Source organism: Saimiri boliviensis, chromosome 18, assembly GCF_048565385.1.
Source record: "Saimiri boliviensis isolate mSaiBol1 chromosome 18, mSaiBol1.pri, whole genome shotgun sequence".
NCBI classification, from domain to species: Eukaryota; Metazoa; Chordata; class Mammalia; order Primates; family Cebidae; genus Saimiri; species Saimiri boliviensis.
This window is the reverse complement of record NC_133466.1, coordinates 1890137-1908586: the sequence shown is the minus strand read 5'-3', so window position 1 is coordinate 1908586 and position 18450 is coordinate 1890137. Positions and strand designations below refer to the sequence as shown.

Below are 18450 nucleotides of genomic sequence, written 5' to 3'. Positions count from 1 at the left end.
CTGACTTCCACAGGGAAGACTGATAGGGCCTCTGAGGTGGCTCTAAAGTGGGGGCCACTCAGGCACCTGAATGCCAGCCGGAGGGAGTGTGTGTAGAGGCTGAGAAAGGCTGCCAGTCTGTGCTCAGGAGAAGCGCAGGGCTGAACATTGCCTGTGCTCTGCAGTAGGTGACTACAATTCATCAGGGCCCCATCTCAGCGCCAGGGACACCAGCAGGCAAGCAGCATGGAAAAGCCCCCACTTGGCCTGACCAGGCCCACCCTTAGCACTGCCATCCCCTGCATCCTGCTATACAGCACTGGGTCGGGTATTAAAATATGTGTCCAAAGCCCACGGCACAAGACCAGGCCACCTAGAAGCAATTATCCATGCTGATCCAGGATCATGGATATATTTTAGCTCCAGCGTTTTGCTAATCTTTCTTTCCTAATTTTTCCAAAATGATCATAAATTGATTTTTTCATTGAAAATTATAGGGCTTTTTTTTCAGTTCCTTGTCTATTTAATGACAGGCCACTGCCACGGTCCAAGTGAGAGAGAACAAGCTAGAACGCAGGTGGGTTAGTTTGAGAATCACCGGGACACGGCGCCATGTATCAAGCCAGGGCCTGGCAGGGAAGGCACGGGGACCCTTGACCTGATGCACGGGGTAGCTGGGGCTGGCGAATGGAGTTCCAGCCACAATGACTAGACCACCCAGGCGGTTTGGGACAGGAAGGACAGGGAGGGCGTGCACAGACATTTTTGGGAAAACGGGAGGAGACAGTGGAGGGTGCTAGAAGGTGAATAGCAAGGCAGAATCCCAGAGGGCCTACACAGAAGGGGCGGCTGAGGAAGGGCTGCCGAGGAGGCCACACAGTAGAGAGCTGGGAGGGAGGCGGGTCGTGAGAGGCGTGGAGACGGAACCCAAAGTCCCCGAACGCTGAAACCCAGCACCAGGCTGGGGGAAACATGAATGCATCAGTGGAGGTGGTTTACAGAGGAGCGTGACTGACAGTTCCCCTCCGCCCCAAGGAGAAGCAAAAACACGTGGTCTTGTGGGTCACGCACCTCAGGCTATGCCTGGCTCAGTGAGAAGAGACCGAGCACACAGAGGGAAGGCCCCACTGTCTGGGGGGTTGGACTACCTTCCTAGAAGCCCCCACCAGCCTGGGTCCCTGAGTGACTCTGTGGGACAGAGCCCCTCTGAAGAGAGCTCACTGGACTGCTTGGTAATGGGTACAAGAAGCAAACCTCCCTCAAGCCCTAAGGTTTGGGGACCATTTGTTTCTGCAGCATAAACCAGGCTCACTCTAACTAGCAGAAACGCCCCCATCCTAGATCCCCCAAAACCATATGCAGCTCACATGAGTGGCCACGAGCAGCCCCATGTGGTCCACAAATCCCCAAGGCCAGTTCCTGAAGCCCAGCATGGTCCGGCTGCCAGAGGGTGGCACCTCTCTGACCAGCCCTCAGGGGTTGGTGGAAGGGGCCAGCCAATGTCCAAGGCAAAGCCCTCAGGCTGCACTCTCTGCCAGTGCAGAGCTCCAGGCACAATGAGCAACAGCCTCAGCCCCCAAGGCTCACCTGGGGTGTGAGCTGGCACCCACGGGCCACCTCCTCCGCCACCTGCAGGTGGACACCGTCCTCCCTGATGTGGGGCTGCAGGGACTCCTCACCTGCTAGCCAAGCCTGTGTAGGCTGGCAAATCAGATGATGCAGGTGACTAATTTATTTATGACCAACAGGCTCGATTTAGGTTAATTACTTCTTAAGGCATCCACACACACTGAGGGCCAGGCCAGGGGGTGCTATCTGATGGGCCCGCTGCCAGCCACCCGGGGCCAGGGCTGGCTGGAGGTATCTGCCCCATGGTGGGCACCCCAGGAGTGGGACGAGCCCAGCTGGAGGAACATCAGGCGTCATGTGTCCGGGGCTTGTACACTGGCGCCTGGGCGGTTTGTGGTGCACATGGGGGTGCATGCAGAGCCCGTTGGCCCCCCCAGGTCCTGCAGCCCCTCACCGTCCCCTGGAGCTGTGTGTCCTTGTGGCACCTCATAAATGTGGGGCCCCTTGTGAGACCTGGGGCCCCTCCTCACTGTCGCCAGCTGGCCCCCAGGCTCCCGTTGCAGCCTCCTCCTTCCTGGACTCTGCCCTTTTCCACACAACAGCACACGTCAACCTTCCCGTCTGGACCCGGGGCTGCAGGGCCCACCAGAGCCGTGCCACGCCTCCCTCAAACCCCTCACTCCCTGGGTGCCTTTCTGTGCAGCTGGAGCAGTTGTGTATCCTATGAACAAACTGATACAGACTAGCTCTCCTCCCTGAAAAATCAGCAACCTCATCTACACAGAGGCTGGACTGGAGAAGACCAGCAGGTGCAGGAATCCCGGAAGTGGGAGTCAAAGCCTGTGGACACTGCCCTCGCTGTGGCCCAAGCAGTGAACTGGGCCTGCTGAACCCCAGGAAAGGTAAGAAGCCCCATCACCCAGAAGATGAGACCCTAGAGCTTCCCTGACCGCCCCAGCAGCCCTTCCCATCCCAGGAGCCAGACGCACGGGAAAACCAAGGACGGCACTCAGCCAGACAGGCAAACAACTGCGGCCTACCAGTGCCAGCAGACAAAACCCAGAAACACAAAGTAAACGAAACGGTAAAGATCACTATCAACCCCCAAGGCTATCTGTGCAGAAAGGGTCCACACAGTGGGCGGGGATGGCCGTCCTGAGGCCCGCTGGCTGGGGTGGCCCTTGGCTGGTGTCTGGAAACTAGGATTTTGGGGGGCTCCCCCTGCCCCAACTCACTGGACCTGAGCTGTTTGTACCACATGGTTTAGGCAGAACACCCGCGTCCCCGCTGGGAGTCTGGAATTAAGGCGCAGCCCAGGCAGAAACTGCTCACCTGACCCATTCCCAGATACATCACCAGGCAGGGTGGCCCCAACATCGCACACACAGCGCCCCAGCTGCTTGCCGGGGGGAGTAAGGCGCATCCTGCATGACCCCTGCCCCAGGAGAGGCTCCACAGCCTGAGCCTGGTGTCCCTGGACTTGGGCCCAGGCACCTTTCCCTTGGCTGATTTTACTCGGTATCCTCTCCTGTGGGAAGTCACAGCCATGAGTACCATGACCTGCATGGCCTGTGGCCTCCTGGAGTATTACCGCCCTGGGTGGTCTTGGGGACCCCAACTCAGTATCACATTAGAGTTCTTAGTCATTAGAAAGTATGGTTACGGAGAACACTGGGCAAACAAGAGACACTCCTGGGGGCCTGTGCTGACGCACTCATCCAGAGCACCCCCCAGGAGCGGCCTCGGAACCAGTCCAGGGAACGAGGCACAGAAACAGCGAATCAGTGACCCAGGAATCTGCCTCTTTATTGACATGCTAAGTAACAAGATGCAGAGGCTGGTCTGATCACAGAGGCGGGTCTCATCACGACCAGGTCGTGACCACAGAGCACCACAGAGGAGGGATGAGAGGGAGCTGTGCTTGGACGCAACTGCAGGAGGGAAGGGCGATCGGAACAGCCTGCTGGCTTCTAGTGGCAACAAGCCAAATGCACCACTCACACGATGGCGTCTGTTGAAAAGGCTGCAAAATGTTATTTATAGGTTAGTGAACATATCTGTCTCACAGACCCCAACTAAGTAACCTGAGAACTCCAGAGAAAGACCAGAGGGAATGACGGGAGATGAGAAACAGAAGAAAATGTGCCAGAGCTAACCCACGCCTGCAGAGAAGCCCTGCCGTGAGGAATCCCAGGGCGGGGTGACAACTGGGATGATCTGGTGTGCTCCCTGGGGCAGTGGCCACAGGCTGTCTGTGGTCAGGTGACAATAAAACAGACAGACACGCACTGCAGGGCAGGGAAAACACAGAACTTTATTTCAACAGAGTGATTTATTTCACACAACAGGGACACCATGGGATTTTTCATTTAATAAATACAAATGAATAAAAATATTTTATTGTGTCAAGAGACTGCCTCCCCTCCCCCTCCTCATCTCAGAAGCCGCAGGCAATCGTACGCCCTGTGGGGACCACACCAGCAGCCCCCATTCTACTTGTACAACGACTCTTCTGTACAGAGAGTGCTCCATCTCATTTGCCTGCAAATACTACTTAGGTACAATACCACTCCTTTCCCCACCTCCTTCCAAATTCGAGTTCTTGCCCTGCATTCCAAATTTTAAATAAGTCCCTTGTGAGAAGAAAAGAATCTGGTGTCCACAGAAACCCAATGTGGAGCTCCTTCAACCAGGAACAGTAAACCATGACGCTCTGTGTGGGTTCAGTCACACAGACCACGATCCATTATGGACGGGAGGGAGAGAAGGATCATATCAAGTCTACTGTGTGCCTCGTAGACCATCCCTTATTCAAAAATAGAAATTCCTATTTAAATGTCACCTGTGTGCGACAGGCCTGATATTTGCTTCTGCATGTGGCAGTTCTGTTATTGCTTACACTGTGGCCTCCTGGCCTGTGCTGCTCAGCTGGCCCTGTTAGAGAACATGGAAGCCACATCAAAATCCTAAGTCACAAAACATGGGCTTTGTCCCCAACCAGGGCCCATGGGCCCACATACCCACCTCCACAGCCCAGTCAAATGTGGGGATAAGGCACTCCTCTGTGCTCTGGGCTAAGATATGGTAGAGTCCCTTCTGACTTTTGAGTTGCAAAGAATGATTTTGTGCTAATAAATTCCTAGTGCACCCAAAATGTACAAAACTCTCGAGCTTCCAGTTTTTAGGCTGGAAAAGAAAAACGAGCTTCCAGTTTTTAGGCTGGAAAAGAAAAACTCCTGTAGATCTAGAAGAAACCCTCACTGAAACTTTAAGACCTCACCTGCACCTGCTCTAGTAATGCACTAGTTACTAATAGACAAACGTAAATCTTTGTCGAGTACGGTCAGGAAAAAACTATCCATCCTTGTTATCAGCAATAAATGTTTCTATGTACCCTATTTCTTATTAATTCGCACTTAAAAAAAAAAAAACATTTCCTGGAAGTGTTTCTAAGTGTGATGGTTTGTAATACACAACAAATGAAAACGGTGTAACTAGATTATAACAAAAGCATCTGCCTCTAAAAAATGAAGGAAGAAAGGAAGAGCAGACTCCTCATGGGCCACAGGGAGCCAGGAGAGACCCCGCAGGGGTGCTGCACCTTCCCCTGTGCTGCAGCCACAGGGCCCCATCTCTTCAGAAGGAGTGTCCTGGGTATTCCATCATCCCTTGGAGGTCTGGCAGGTGCAACCACCTCAACACTCCAGGAAGGGAGGGAATCCACAGGGAGCCATGAAGTGCTGGTTTCAGCGGGGAGAGGTAGTGCTGACAGCTCTGATAACTACCTGAAGCCCTTTGTGAGGAATACTGTAAAACTGCGGTAAGCTGTCAATGGTTGACGTAAGTCATCTCAGAAGAGAAGCCTGTTTGGGGTGGGAAAGGTTTTAAAAAAAAAAAAGATGCTGTGGTTCTTGCAAGTCTGCCTTGTTTGGTACCAGCACAGAGTATCAGTGTCACTAAGTGCTCCAGAGGAGAAAGCCGAGCTGCTTGGCGGTGTGTGTGCGCCTGTGGGTGGGGAGATCTCAGAGTCCCAGAGACTTCTGGACGATCTGCTTGGCAATCTTATAGAACTGCTCCCGGTCATCGCGCCACATTTTGGACGCATCCACGTTAGCTCCGCTTTCATCATTGGGCTCTGAAAGAAAAGGGAACACCCTCCATATAAAAGGGAGTCCGACACGTAAGCAGCCTGGCAAGGTCTCCCATTTATTTAAAACACGGAGGGGGCTTTTAAGAGCTGCATCCCAGAGTAAGAACCCGAGAAGTGCATGGGGTGGGCCCCACCTCCAGAGTGCTGGCCACGCAGGGCTCAAAGAGAGCCACTCCTGTGTTCTGTGTGTCTGAAGACGCCAAGACAAGTTGTCATCTGTCTTGCTCTGAACATGCACCAACCACCTAAGCACAGGCCCACACGGCCTCCCACAGCACCAGCCTGAGCTGCTGCACTTCCGGCACCTGGACAAGCTACGCGTTGTCCACCTGCTGCTTATTTCACTTTTCCGAAGACACTCTGCCATGTGACTTCTCTCTCACAGAGCACCTCTCAGCAGAACTGCCCTTCACAGCTCCTACCAGGACGATCCCAAGCACAATGTGCAGCCTAAGGCAGATGCCTGACCCCAGGGTACTTTACCCACCCGCTAGCCAGCGGCCCTGGCAGTCACTCCAGAACTGTAGTCGGGAGGCATGGAAGGAAAAGCCAGGGCCTGCCAGGAGGGCAGAAAGGACAGAGACCACCACAACCGGATGACAATGTGCTGAAGCAGCAGCTGTGCCGTGTGGTGGCGGCGCTGCTCAGAATGCATGTGGGGGCTGGTTCAGAGCAGAGTGGATGAGAATGAAACCCAGAGCTGACATCTGAGGACAGCCTGAGCCACTGTCTCCCTCCCAACGTCCAATCCCCTGGCCTGGCTTCCTCCACTCGGCACATGAAGAGAGTTATGCCTCATCTCTCTTAGGATACACACTCATGTCACAAGCCCTGACCTCACATTTCTCCAGAGCCCACTCAACCGCACTCAAGGGTTCTGCTGAGAACAGCAGAGCGGCCTCACTCTGGCGTCCATCCCCGGCCCTCAGCTGGGTCTGCTCCTTCCTCCCAGCCTCACCGCCTTCCTTTCCCACACCTTCCCCCGCCTGCCCTGGAGGACTCCTCCCTGCCACGCCATCACACTTTGTCCTGCTCCTTCACCTACTGGCTCATCCAGAAATGACCCATCTTCACTCCCACGACTGATCCCTTTGTCCCATATACCCCGAACTGTTCCCCAACTCCTGCTGCCTCCTGAACCCAGAGCAGCACCTGTGGCAGACAAAGAACCAGGAGTCCCAGAGCCCATACCTTTAAGGTTCCCAAACCCACCCCTCCTCTCAGCCCTGGGACCACTCGGCTCTTCTCTTCTCTCCCAGGCTACTGCAGTACCAAAGTCTTTGCTGTCTTCCCACCGTGCTATCAGCAACCGCCTCCAGGATGGTCCTTCTCAGGCACAGCCACTCCCATTCCCAGGGTCTGCCAGGGCTCCTCTCCCTGTGACCTTGGCTCCGGCCTAAATGAGCTGGCAGTGCCCCATCAAGTCAGCTACCTCCTGCCTCTGGGCCTCAGACCAGGCTGCATCCTTTGCCCCAAACGTCTTGCCCGCCCTCCTACCTCATTAACACCTACATATAACACACCCCAGACAGCTCCACCAGGAAGTGGCCTGAGAGTGTCTGCATGTATGATCTCGGGGTACATCCTGTTGGCCTCCAACTGCTGGGGGCTTGGAGAGTTCCCTACAATGTAGAAACACAGAGTTGGGGTTTTGTCACACAGCTTTACACCCCCGGTTCAGTGTGTGGCACGTAGTAGGTCCTCAATAAACACCTACTGAGGGAACAAGACGTTCAAGGACCAGAGACCAGGTAATTGTGGTCGACAATAAAATACACAACACGAGGCTGTGCTAGGAAGCATGCTTACAACTGGAAAAGTGCATGCAGATGAAGTCCATTATAAAGACAGGATTACCAGAGGAAGGAGAACGCCTGCAGCCAGGGCTTCCACAGCAGCTCCTGCCAGGAGGCTGGGCCTTACCTGCCAGCATGCTCACCACCGAAAGCAGGATCTTCTCCACGCTCTGCACGGGACTCCACCGCTCCGCACTGCTCTCGTAGCCCATTGGGTCGTCGCCCGGCGCGTGGAGGATGGAAATGCAGACTCTCCCATCAGGGTAGACTGCAAGGGTCAGAGGCAGCCAGGTGAGCCCAGGAATGGTGCCCCAGGCGTCCCTGCACTTGGGCAGGCTTCACAGATAACGAAAACAAGGTTTGTAGACACAGAAACCAAGCTGTTTGCACAGCTGGGGCACAGCCTGGGGCACTGAGCGTCACGCTTCAAGTCTGCAGGAATCCTGGTGGGGCCTGCTCACTCACTGACGGGCTCCAGGCTGACCCAGCCAGTTCTAATCAGCTGTAGTACAGTTCTACTTTCATATAAATTTTTTTGAAGCATTATATCAGAAAGAGCAAATGAAAGGTTATCTGGCAAATATTTTATCAAAATATCTAATATGATTAGGATTATTTACCATACTTTTCAGAGCTAGTTTCATAGATATTTCTAATTCTACCATTAAGTTCCTGAACTGGTCTGTGTAAAATATAGGTTCACATGGCTATCATAAAGGTAACCGAAATTATTTAAATCCTTAGGAAAAGAAGGGCACCAGGACTACTTCTGGCAGCTTACTCTTAACAGTAAGTAAATTATCAGTACTACCTGGAATGGAGGCCAATATGTCTACATCAAATCCCTCTCCACCAAACATTATCATTAAAAAGACACATGAGGTCTGATAAAGAGAAATAAATTTTCAATTCACAGCATGTAATCAGTCCTGTCAATACATTTTAAAGCATGCTATTTTTCTTTTACATGTAACTAGGAGAAATTCTCAGGTGGCTCCATATATATATACTCAGTAATCCATCTGGATAGACTCAACTGTAAAAGTACAAAGCCGTTAAAGTTATAATAGAAACAGCAATTTTAAAATACACTTATTTAACTCACCTTAATTCATGAGTTCTGAATTTCATGAAAATTTCCAAATGTTAATAGTGATCACTGACCTTCAAACAGGCTTGTCTTCCGTACCTGGTCCTGTGTTTTTCCACTCATCCACTGTTTCAGTGGTGAATGCTCTCTAGCTATCCAGGAACTGAACCACAACTTCTCACTCAAGGAGAGCTGAAGAAACTAAATGCGTACTTGTCCTGGACATCAGGCTGTCCGCCTAAGAACGACATCCACGAAATCTGCCAGGTTCCCACTTCTGTGCTGCCTTCTCCAGGTAGTGGTCCCACAGGGTGACACTGTGCATCCACAGAAGCACCCAAACCACCTGTGTCCCTGCCACAGCCCCTCCTTCACCAAGTCTCAGCAGCGCCACGTCCTAAACCTCTCACGGATCCCCCCATACCTCTTCATCTTTTCATGCCCACAACATTCGGTTCCCAAGCTGCCAGTGTCTCTATCCTTGACCACTCTGCCCAAAGGCCTGCCTGGCTTCCTCCCATCTACCCTTTGCCCTATATGCAGAGGGAGCCTTCAGAGATCACTCTGGTCATGCTACTCCCTTGGGGACTGGCAATGGAGTTCCACTGCTCCCAGGAGAAAACATCAAAACCTTTGGGATTCACCAGAAGACCCGAGGCCTTCCTCACCCCTTACTTTCTGCACAGGGCCTGCGCATTCAAGGCCCCTCCTCCCCGAATCACTTCGGTAACTCCCGCTTCCCTCCCTACAGATGGTCCGTCCAACCGCCACGTCTGCAGGCTGCTTCCTGGACCTTCCTGATGTGACTCTGCATTTATCTGTATGATTCTTCCATCAATGTCCATCCCTGTCCTTAGACTGTAAGCTCCTGAAGGTCGGTTATTATTTGCTCAACACCGTATCCCAGCAACTTTCAGTATATGTGTTGATATTTTTCTAAGTATTTATTGACTGTCTAATTTTTACGATATTGGTAGACCTATAGTTCTCAAAGATAACTTTTACAAAATCAAAATAATCCAATTACAGTAAGGTAAAAATTTACAATTATATTATCTGAGCATTAAAAATAATTACCAGAACATTAAAAAAAAAAAATCAGACCACCTACAGCACAGTCACATCATGTGTAATCAGTCTACGGCCATATTTGTCTCTAATGCCACATCACAGGTATTGTTCGTAATAATATATTTATCCTCAATACTATCTTAGTATTTTATTTAATTACCTACAATCCTCTTCGTGGTTGTATTTTACATCTAACCAACCTGAAACTGACCACTTCAATTATTCTTACCTACCAATTATATGTTCTAACTTTTTATTATGGAGAATCCCACACTCCAGTAGACAGTGTGTGATGAGCCTCTCTGTTATCTAACTCAGGCTCATGGCCAGTCTCCTTGAAAGAAGGCATGCCTCTGAGCCTCCTGTGCCACAAGACTGAATTAGAGCTGAGATCAGAGAAGTGCAGAGTCTTCTCTCAAGGGGCCGCCCACTACCTACGTGTACCAATACCTGCAGTAAATGAGGAGTCCTCAGCGAGGGTTAGGACAGCAAGTCCAATAGCAGAGAGCATTTCCACCAGGGAAGCGGGGAGGGGGAGGCAGTCCTGAAAACCCCTATGGCTAGGAGGAGTTCAACTGGGGCTCTGCCTACACAGGTGTAGACAAGGGGGAAGTGTACCAAACGGACTCTGTTTTAACCCCAGAGAGAAGTCAGAGGCTCAGAAAATTCCCTCATGCTATTTGATATGTATATAGTAAGAAACTGGTTTCAAATAAACATTTCATTTTTACAAAATAGGATACTTTATTTCCTTTTCTCCTCTATAGCTATTAAGATCACGATTATCAGTGGCAATAATAATCATTTGTAAGAAATATTATTCTAAAGACAATCATTGAAAATATAACATATTTCCTTATTAACTCTCTTATGTATAATCCTCAAGTGTAAAAGGAAGACTTAAAAACTACAGCTGTTTAGGAATTCCAATTCCTACTACTGGACACATTTTCAAATAGGCTACAGTACAATTCACTTAAATGACCTTGTTTTTTCCTCTTTTAAAAATATATACTAATTTTAGGGCAAAAAAAAATTTATAAAAAGGAAAAAATAATTCCAATCTGAAAAAAGAATCACTTTTAACACTTTTGTGCTTAGTTTTCCAGTTATATATACATTTACATGTGAATTTTTCAAAAGAGAAAATTATAACAGTCCTATTGCTTTTCCCAGACAATATAACACAATTATTGTTTTGTATCAATGATTCTTAGATTATTTTAAAAATCTACATCACATTCTAACATATATGATACGGTTTGGCTGTGTCCCCACCCAAATCTCCTCTTGAACTGTAGTTCCCATAATTCCCACATGCAGTGAGAGAGACCCAGTGGGAGGTCCTGAATCATGGGACACATCTTTCCCATGCTATTCTCATGACAGTGTGTAAGTCTCACAAGATCTGATGGTTTTATAAATGGCAGTTCCCCTGCACACACTCTCTTGCCTGCTACCATGTAAGATGTGCCCCTGCTTCTCCTTTGCCTTCTGCCACAATTGTGAGGCCTCTCCAGCCATGTGGAACTGAGTCCATTAAATCTCTTTCCTTTAGACATTACCCAGTCTCAGATACATCTTTATTAGCAGTGTGAGAAAAGACTAATACAATATGTAACTTAACTGATGCTCGTGTTAAAAACCCAGATTAAATCAAAATTTTCACCATTAAAAATAACACTATGACAAAGATTCGGGTTATTGTAACCTCTTCTGAGCACACACCCATGCATAAAACTTCCTCCCCTGTGAAGCAGGATGGCTGGGTCAAATGGCATCCAGTTTTAGGTGCCTGTTTTCTTGTATCTACATTAAACTGACCTTCAAAATTGAAATCATGTGTTTAACACCACCATGCTTACCTGGTTGAAATTTGAAAATATTAAGAACTGTTTTCTAAAGATCTACATCATAGATATATAGAATATACCACATTTCAGGTGGTTATATAATCTCCGTACCTATCCTGATACCACAAAAACTACTTCCAAAAGCACTTACTGTTGGGATGAAACATCTCACAGGTAAATCTCATCTTTGGGGGACTTAACGGGTAATCAAGTGGGAAACTCAGGATGGCAGGAAAAACACCAAACTCAAAGCAGGTGTCTTCTGGGCCCCTAGAAGATACAAAATATAGACTGAACTTCAAAGTACATTTTTCAATGTCTACCACAACTGAGAAATGGGTTAAGAACATTTTTGCCACATTAAAAATGCATGATGCCGGGCACAGTGGCTCACACCTGTAATCCCAGCACTCTGGGAGGCCGAGGCAGGCAGATTGCCTGAGGTCAGGAGTTTGAGACCAGCCTGGCCAACATGGTGAAACCCCATCTCTACTAAAAATACAAAAATTAGCTGGGTGTGGTGGCGCATGCCTGTAATCCCAGCTACTTGGGAGGCTGAGGCAGGAGAATCGTCTGAGTCCAGGAGATAGAGGTTGCAGTGAGCCAAGTCTCGCCACTGTACTCCAGCCTGGGTAACAAAGTGAGACTATGTCGCAAAAAAATAAATGTAAATATAAATAAAAAATAATAAAAATGCATATGAAAAGATTATCTAAATAACAATGAATTGGTACTTTTTTTTTCTCAATGGATAGCACTGTCCCATTCTCCTGTTTCAATCTGGTCTAAATCTTAGGTACAAGCACAAAGACTGAATTACAGGCAGTTTTTACACTGATAAAGGTTGAGTCAAGCAGCAGAACCTCTTGATAATAAGGTGATCAGAGAAAAGAACGAATACCGCTGCTCTAGGATCTGGGAATTTTTTCTGTAGGTGTGGTACAATCACATTTTAGGGTAAGGGTGTGAACTATGGCACAGGGGAGAGCAAGATTCCACTGTATTTCAACAGATGAGGGGCTAAGAGTTATACTTCAAAGGTGATTGTTAATTTTTCAATGTGTTTAAGAAGGGATCTTTGTAACTTCAAGAAGCAGTTGAAAAGCATACATGTGATCACTGCTGCACGCCTGGTGAAAGGCCAGGCCCGCAGGCACCACTACCCCAGGCTACACCTGCAGGCCCTGTGTCACGCCTCATCCCACTGATGCAACATTGGAGCAACTCCGAGTCATGGGCACAGACACAGGCACGAGAGTCTCCCTGGACCTATACTTCCCTCACATGTAAATGGGAGAAACAGATGAAACCATTTCAGAAGTCCTGCTTACATTTTAAAACTAAACAAGTATAAATTAACTCTATCTTAACCAATAGTTCAAGGTGTGGTGGCTGCAGGAGAGGAAGAGACAGCCACCACACCTGTACCTTCACAAAAGGGACGAACTCTTCCTCTCCTACAAATCACATTAATGAAACACACATGTGAGGAGTTCTAAAGATCTTGGACCATGTTTCTTTAATAAGAAAGCAGAACTGCTGAGTGACAGTGACAGACACTGAGACAGTGGAAATTACGCTGGGTATGACTCATCATATCAGTAAATAAGTCAGTTCATCCTACTTCTATGAGCTGAAAGAACAAGTCCCTTGATAAACAGCTCTGCCCCTCTAACAATAATGGCTAAGGCAGAAAGAACACTGGCACAGGGGCCAAGGCCTGGATAAGCAGAAGACAGTCCACACCAGACCTACTGCCTTCAGAAAGAATCCAGGATATGGCACAGGAAAAAAATAATTAAAAAATACATTTTAAATCTTCAATCAAAAAACATACTTCTTAAAAGTAAAAATCTGTTTTAAAAATCTTAAAATTACCTTGGTTCAGTGAAACTAATAGATTTAGAAATATTTATCTCTACAATTAAAGAAAAAAGACAAAATTCAAAAAGAAACTGAAGGAAGAGCTTTAGCTTTCATCTGGAGGTGGCACTCAGGGCTGCTGGGGGCAGCACCAGATGCCAGAACGACTTATGGCCCTGGTGGGGTGGGTCTGCGGGCAACAGTCAGAAGAAATAGCAATGCAGTGATTGCTTTGTGGAGATTTTCAATCTAAAAGACAAATTTTGATTCTGAAAACTGTCTCTGCTACTTTTTGGGAAAAGGATAGTGAATATGGCCAATTTATTTTGGGGGAGGTGGAGGAGGGCAGGTTATTGTGTGACAGTCCCCAGAGCCTCAGCATGACCAGGACAGGGAATGCCACCAATGGAGGCATGAGCATGACGTCTTGCTACTGGTACAGCAGCCGTGCTGGATAGGGCAGTGCCCGGATGAGCCCCCACCCACACTGCCCGCCCCCCCGCGCCTGGCAGCCTGGAGATGCCTCAACCCTTGGTTATTCTGCTCCCCCAGCAATGGCCTGAACAAACACGCCCTGAAGCCCCGCCTTCTCAACACAGGAGGACACACACCATGTATCAGAGTGACACAAGGCCACCCTGAGCCTCCTATCCAGTACAAGAGCTCAGAGCAAAGGATAACCGCCACCCACTGACTCTGCACACACCCTCTGATGAGAGGGCACCAAGGATTGGGGTTTTCATTTTACTGTCAGGCAAAGCTGGAAAATTCAAGGATGAACTGACTTAGTGAAGGTCCTAGATCAGTTTAGTATTAGAGTTCAGAGAACACAGTTCAAACCGTGAAACCAGAAGTCAAGCACATAAAGATACTATCTTTAAAAGTAACACTGTTCGTATGTCAGGAATGCTTGCCAGCACTCAATATTTCTGGCACCTCTGAGTCTAGAATAAGAAAAAATGTCTGGGTAGTGTTTTTGGAATGAGCCAAATGGTATTTGCTCAATACTTTGATAACAGTTCTTTGTTTCTCATAATAGGGCTTTCTTTAAAAAATATTTTTTTAATCCACCAGGTCGTTCCTAGCCTCAGAAGCATGACCACACATTTCCTAAAGTGCACCCACATCTTAAATATCAAAGCTATTTGCAAATGCTCCGGTTTACTACTGGTTTGAAACTGGGTTTTTTTTCTCTTTTCTAGAATGCCTGGCACCCAGACAGCTGGGCAGGTGGGCAGGGGTGTGCAACGGCATGCCTGACCCTATGGAACATGCCTTCAAGGCAGCTCCCGAGTCAGGAGTGGGAGATGCCACAGTGCTGTTTTTGGACAAGGTTTATTGCCTTGCTTCCAGACAACCTCACTTCTCTTTCACTGAAGATGGCCTCACCTGGAAATCTTCAAACGAAACAGGAACAACGACGATACAAATATATCCAAGGCAAATGTTAATTTTTCTTTTTTTTTTTTTTTTTTTTTTTTTTTTTTTTTTGAGACGGAGTTTCGCCCTTGTTACCCAGGCTGGAGTGCAATGGCACGATCTCGGCTCACCGCAACCTCCGCCTCCTGGGTTCAGGCAATTCTCCTGCCTCAGCCTCCTGAGTAGCTGGGATTACAGGCACGCGCCACCATGCCCAGCTAATTTTTTGCACTTTTAGTAGAGACGGGGTTTCACCATGTTGACCAGGATGGTCTCGATCTCTCGACCTCGTGATCCACCCGCCTCGGCCTCCCAAAGTGCTGGGATTACAGGCTTGAGCCACAAATGTTAATTTTTCAAAGCCTACAAATTATGCTGCCTTATTGATGGAAATGATGACCTAAACTGTTTCGGGGAGTTAAGTTGCAAGCATTAGCATTATAACGACCCTCTACTCAACACATGAAGCACACTTGCAACAGCTCAGGTTGGTTTGCTGTCTTTTGGGTGAATCAGATACAAAAGCAAATACTGAGAGCAACACCCACGGCCTACTCCTGACTAGCAAGTCTCCTTCCTCACAGAGGACAACTGCCTTGTCCCTGTCCTCCCCCAGAGCTGTGACCATTCCTCAGCAACAGCACGGGTCACTTACAAAGCCAAAGAAAAGTGAAGATCGGCCTCTTCTGTCTTTCCACACTCAACTCAAGGGAGAGCCTGTTCTTCTTTGCACTGCCCTTCTCACACCTTTTACCTTCTAGATAACAGAAGCAGCAGGCAGGTCGGAGTGCCTTGTGGAGTAACCAGGGCATGTGGGGGTCCAGAGCCCTGCCCGCAAGGCACGTTTCAGGAACTGGTGCGCTAGCCACTGCAGCTGCAGGCAGGTGCTGGGGAAGCTGACTGCTTTTACTGCTGTTCTCTTTATCAAGTTTGTCACAGCACAAAGACAAAAAGTCTCCAAAGCACAAGTGACGAAGAATTAAAATCACAGTGAATGCAAACTCATCTGTCAGTATTTAAAACCTGAAGCAGATGACTAAGGGATGACGGGCCTCCTGAAGCTGGAGCCAGCTGAACTGGAGATGGGAAGGACAGACTGCTTCACGGGCACCCTCCACTCTGGGGGAAGAACCCTACCTCCCTATACCACAGAATCCACAGAGGGCACCCAGCAGGAAGGGCATGAGGGCGCCTGGCATCCGAGCATGGGTGCATCTCCTTCCTTCAGTTCCTGCTCTGCAGTTCAACAAAAGCTTCTTGTCAATGCTCCCACCCCACTAATGCCTGGGACAGTGGGACCAAGGTGGGCTGCACTCACAACCCCACATTGGGCACTTTAAAAGCCCGAGGACACCGGCTCTGCCATGCCAAGTCGTGCATGTTGCTGTGCCAGGCGGTGGGGAGTTAAACAGAAACTGATCCCAACAGCCTCGCAGCAAGAGGAGAGAGTGTTAAGAAGCCATGATTTGGGGACAGCGCCTTCCTGCACTTTCCTCAGGCATTTGGTGGTCTCCACCAGGATATTTGACCCTCATCCCCAACGGCAGGGCCCTGGCTCTGGTTTAAACCCAGAGATAGCCTTGTGTTTGCTTTCTGTTTTGGGGTGTTCTAATCACCCCAGGTGATGCTCAGGTAGAGAACCAATGCTAAGAACGGCTGGGAAGAAAAAGGGGAACATTTCCATTTTAGGAAATCACGGTAGGAGCAAATATAGCTTTTGCTCCAAATAATTATTTTCATGCTTAAACCTGTCCAGAAGGAGCCTACAGCCATACCCTGAGTTTTTGCAATATAGTTATTTCTTAAAAATTTTAAACCAAATATATTTGAACTATAAAGTGTACTAAATAAGTTCATTTACTATAAGAACTTCATAGTAAATTCCAACGCAGACAATCACTTTTACATCATAAACTTTGACCTTATTTAACTAGGAAAATATATGAATGATGGAAAATATTCAAATGCAGAAGTATATAAAATAAAAACCAAATACCTCGTTCATTCCCTCTCCTAAATCACCTCCCTGAGGTAACCACAGTTAAGTTTGGTTACTGTTCCAGGCTTTTTTCTACGTGTGTATCAATTCACACATTCTCATCCAAAAATTGGATTTTTAAAAATTCAAATGTATCATGGCATTGCTGAGAATTTTAAAACACCGAAATAAATGGAGAGAAAGTCTATGTTCATGGATAAGAGCACTGAATACGGGTAAGATGCCAATACCCCTCAAACTGACCTAAAGATTCAATGTAGTCTCAATCAAAATCCCACCAGGCATTTTGTAGAAACTGAGAAGCTGACCCTAAAATGTATACGAAAATGCAATGGCCCAGTAAACAATCTTGAAAAAGAACAAAGTTGGAGGACTTCATTTCCCCACTTTAAAACTTACTATGAAGCTACAGTAATCAAGACAATGTAGTACACTGGCCTCAAGGATAGGCATAGATCAATGAAACCCACTGAGAGTCCAAAGACAAATCCTTGCTTTTATTGTCAACTGATTTTTGACAAAGGTGCCAAAATTACGCAATAGGGAAAGAATTCTCTTTTCAACAGATGGTGCTGAGACAACTGGACAGCCACATACAAAAGAATGAAACAGACTGCTAACTAATTCCACACATAAATCTAGTTCAAAATAATCAAAGCCTAACTGGAAACAGAACTTCTAAAAGAAAACATAAGAGAAAATCTTTGTAACCCTGGGTTATATATATAACACCAAAAGCATGCTCTATGGAAGAAAAAAAGTGCAAAATCGCACTTCATCAAAATTACCTATTTTTTAGTTTCAAAAGACTATTCAGAAAACAAAATGGAAAGCTGCAGTCTAGAAGAAAGTATTTGAAAATCATGTCTAATGAAGAACTTGTATCAAAACAAATTTTAAAAACTCTATGTCCCACCAACAAGAAAACAACCTAATATAAAAATGGGGGAAAGTTCTGAAGTTCAACAAAGAAGATACATGAATGGCCAATAAGCCCATTAAGAGAGCTGCAGCATCATTAGTTACCATGGAAATCCAAGTCAACTCTGTCAGGAGACCCCACTTTACACCTGTTAGAACAGTTGTTATCAGACAACAGCAGTATTGGTGTGGAAGTGGAGAAACTGGAACACTCACACACTGCTGCTGGGAATGCAAAATGGTGAGCTACTCTAGAAGATAGTCTGACAGTTTCTTTAAATGTTAACTGCAAATTTACTCCACATCCCAACAATTCCACACCTATTTATCTGGTCTAGAGAAATGAACCCCATGTCCACACAGACAGTATGACATGACAAGTGCTTACAGCAGCATTGCTCAAAAGCCAAAAAGTGGGAGCCCAAACGTCCATTAACTGGGGAATGGAAAAGCAAGGAGCTACTGATACATGGTATAACATGGATGAATCACAGACACGCTCTGCCAAGAAAAAGAAGCCAGGCACAGATGATTGGACAGTGTATGATTCCATGTATAGGAAAAGTCAGAAAAGTCACATCTATATTCAGAAGGCAGAGTAGGGGTAGCCTGTGGCCAAGAGTTGGAATGGGAATTGACTACAAATGGGCCTAAGCGTCTTTTTGGAAACGTTCTAAAACTGGCTTGTGATGATGACTACGAAACTCTATAAATTTACTAAAACCACAGACTTTTATACT

General features: G+C 47.5%; 1 protein-coding gene across 3 annotated transcripts in view; it reads right to left on the bottom strand.

Annotated features, from left to right (window-relative positions):
* Nucleotides 1–3844: 3844 nt before the first annotated feature.
* Nucleotides 3845–18450, bottom strand: part of UBE2G2 (ubiquitin conjugating enzyme E2 G2) — a 40285-nt gene continuing 25679 nt past the window's right edge. For all 3 annotated transcript variants that reach the window (XM_003927551.3, XM_010338212.3, XM_074389472.1), the window contains 3 exons: nucleotides 11660–11778; nucleotides 7622–7762; nucleotides 3845–5683 (listed from right to left, as the gene is read on the bottom strand). In XM_003927551.3, coding sequence (XP_003927600.1) covers nucleotides 5571–5683; nucleotides 7622–7762; nucleotides 11660–11778 — 373 coding nt within the window. In that variant the 3' untranslated portion in view covers nucleotides 3845–5570. The remainder of the gene's footprint in view (nucleotides 5684–7621; nucleotides 7763–11659; nucleotides 11779–18450) is intronic.